General features: G+C 28.4%; 1 protein-coding gene across 1 annotated transcript; it reads left to right on the plus strand.

Annotated features, from left to right (window-relative positions):
* Positions 1–398: 398 nt before the first annotated feature.
* Positions 399–1442, plus strand: LOC123273772. Its single transcript, XM_044741248.1, has 4 exons — positions 399–578; positions 683–728; positions 784–864; positions 944–1442. Exons 1-4 carry the CDS (start codon positions 399–401, stop codon positions 1225–1227), a joined length of 591 nt encoding a protein of 196 aa, XP_044597183.1. The 3' UTR covers positions 1228–1442.
* Positions 1443–3212: the final 1770 nt, after the last annotated feature.

Below are 3212 nucleotides of genomic sequence, written 5' to 3' on the forward strand. Positions count from 1 at the left end.
ACAATTATAAATTTTTAAAAAAAACTTTTGTTTTTATTTAAATAATATTCTTTTTCCAACAATCAGTTATTGAAAAATTAGGTGAAGTTGTGCTATTGTTATGTGATAGAAAAGCGTCTGAGCTGACAATATTTCTTTGCATCAGTAAGTGCAAAATTATTTTTAATTTTTAGATGAAAATCCTTTATTATGTTATTAAGAATATTTAAATTTGATCAATTTTAGATTTCCTGAAAAATTTGGAGATACGTTTTTGGAAGTAGCTAAATAGCTTGTGGATTAACTGAAAATGATGATGTAAAAAGAATCCCTTTGCATATGTTCCAGACATTTCAAAGCTGATGATATTTGTCAATCTAAAAATTTTTGGAGTTGTTAAATCTTCTTATAAAAACGTAATGCCAGTTCCTACACTTTATTTAACAAATCCACTCAGTATTGATAAAACTAGTAAATTACCACCAAACACGCCGCTATCGGAAGTATTTGATGAGAATGGAGTCAGCAATCAATCGTCATCATGTTTTCTGAGAATAATATTGTCAACCAATATAATGTACTCAATACTCTGCAAAAAAGTAAAATAATAAGATTTATGTATAAACATAGAAGGATAGTAACAAAAAAAATATTTATATATTATTTCTACTATGTGTAGGTCCAAAAAAATGTTTTGAAATAGACAATACTGAATGTCAAACCCTCAAATAATAGTAGCATTAATTTTGGTAAGTTTAATGGAAAAATTTAATTTTTTAATATTGTTAAATATTTTAATTCCAGGAGCCTCTTGTAACCAATCTGATTTAAATGAATTTATAGAAAATGCAAAATCAAATCCTATCAGCGAAGACGAAAATACTGGTGAGAATAAATATTATATTTTATTGTTAATATTTTTCAAATATTTTTCTAATTAATACTGTTTTATTCTTATTTAAAGTTCCACATGAAATTGATTCCCCAAATCAATTTCGAAAGCGTAAATTTTACGAGCCTCGTCATGTTAGTGAAATTTCAATATCAGATTTTGCGACGCCTAAAAGGAGTAAAAGAACCCTTTCTTTAATAAAAGAGACTGATAAAAAAAAATCGGATAAAATAAAGCAGCTACAGAGGCAAACGAGGAACCTCGAGAAAAAAATTTCATCTTTGCAAGATTTAATAAATCATCTTAAGGAAAACCGTATGTTAACTGATGAGAGTGGTGATGCTCTAATGGTATAGTATATTCTAACTAATATAAATTGTATAATTATAAAATTGTAAATATTTTACACAAATGTTATGGATCACGAATTTAACTAATAATTTAGTTTATTGATGTTTTATGATAAGGTATTTATCATCAAATATTTGTAGCAATTGTACATATTTACTTTATTTTTCTTTTCTCAGCGGATTTCGGTATAAAAATTTTAACTAATATTAAATATTTCGCTTATCAATATTTACAAATTAAGTTTGTTTTATTTTAAATGGAAAGATGGCGAAATGAAAAAAAAATGTCAAATTTTTAGATCGATAATTTTCTTCATAATATTTTTTTCTATGTAGAGTATGATGCCAGAAGATTTAACAAATATTGCAAATATGAAGGTTAAAGATGGAAGAGGATACACACCGCAAGTCCGTTCTTTTGCATTATCTTTACATTTTTATTCGTCTAATGCTTACAGATACGTTCGAGAAAAGTTCAATAACAATTTACCATCTGTATCAACTATAAAATCTTGGTACAGAGTAGTGGATGGATGTCCTGGGTTTACAGATGAATCTTTTAAAGCTATTGAATTGTGATATGCAGAGAAGAGCGGTATAGTTAATTTGGCTCTGGATGAAATGTCAATAAAAGAAGAAATAATTTATGATAAAAAAGAATTTCATGGAGGCATAAGCTTCGGGACAGTACAAAATTCAGATTCTGCTTACTCTGATAATGACAACCCTTATTACAGCAAAAAAATGCATTAGTTTTAATGGCAGTTTCGATGAACGAAAATTGGAAAATCCCAATTGGTTATTTTGGTTAGATCATTGAATAGTGAAGAGCGGGCAAGTATCTTGAGATTGGCATTTGAGCTACTACACAAAGCTAATTGCAAAGTTTATTCATTAACATTTGACGGAGCAGCTTCAAATATAAGCATGTGCAATTCTTTAGGTGCTAATTTGAACTTCGGACCCAATTTTAAGCCTTACTTTACTTATCCCGCGGCCACTGAAAAAATGTTATATATTTTATGATTTCTGTCATATGATTAAACTAATACGAAATACTTTTGGAGATCTAAAATAATCAAAACTGTTGATAATAAATCTATTTTGTGGTCATACATTGAGAAATTGTATGACCTACAATGCAAAGAAGGCTTGAGAGTAGCTAATAAGTTAACCAAAAAACGTTAATTATCAAAATAATAAAATGAACGTAAAATTAGCCATACAAACACTTAGCGAAAGTGTTGTCAAAAAGCTTTAAAAGTTTTTACAAATAATTGATGATCCAGAAATCCAAAAGGACTTCGAAAGGTAGTTCTGGAAACAGCTTTATTTTGCTTAGAAATTTTAACAATATTGGTGATATGTTAAATTGTAAAATAAATTTTCTAAGGGTGAATTCAATACCCCCTTTGAATGATGAAAACTTATCTGAAAATGAAAGACCATGCTTCAAAATTTGAAAATTATATTATTAATTTATGTAATGACAAGGGAACACCTTTTAATTTATACTAAACGAAAAAACTGGCTTTATTGGGATGATTATGGCTCTAAGAATATATTTCCTCTTTATGATCAATTAAAAAAAGAAGGAATGACTTGTTATTGACATATAAGCTGTCTCAAAGATTACATTGAAACATTTTTCCCAGCGCCTCAGAAGTCGTGGAGGTTTTCAATAATAATCTTAATGTTTTACAATTTCAAAAATGCGTATAAGCGTTTGTTAAAGTAAGGCATGAATTGAAACAAGTGAGAAAATGGTAATTGCGCGCTTTGACAAATGTAGACATTTTACACGTATCATCAAACACAAAAAGAATTGATTTACGACCAAATTGGACATGCAGATTTGCTTCAAAACACTGAAAATCCCGATATTTCCGGATCACGATTATGATAGATCGTTGTTAGCAGGATTTATCTCCATTTGTTGAAAATATATTGTTCTATATATAGCGGGTTATGTTTCACACAGAGTCTCTAAA

This window comes from Cotesia glomerata, unplaced genomic scaffold (assembly GCF_020080835.1).
Source record: "Cotesia glomerata isolate CgM1 unplaced genomic scaffold, MPM_Cglom_v2.3 scaffold_1309, whole genome shotgun sequence".
NCBI classification, from domain to species: Eukaryota; Metazoa; Arthropoda; class Insecta; order Hymenoptera; family Braconidae; genus Cotesia; species Cotesia glomerata.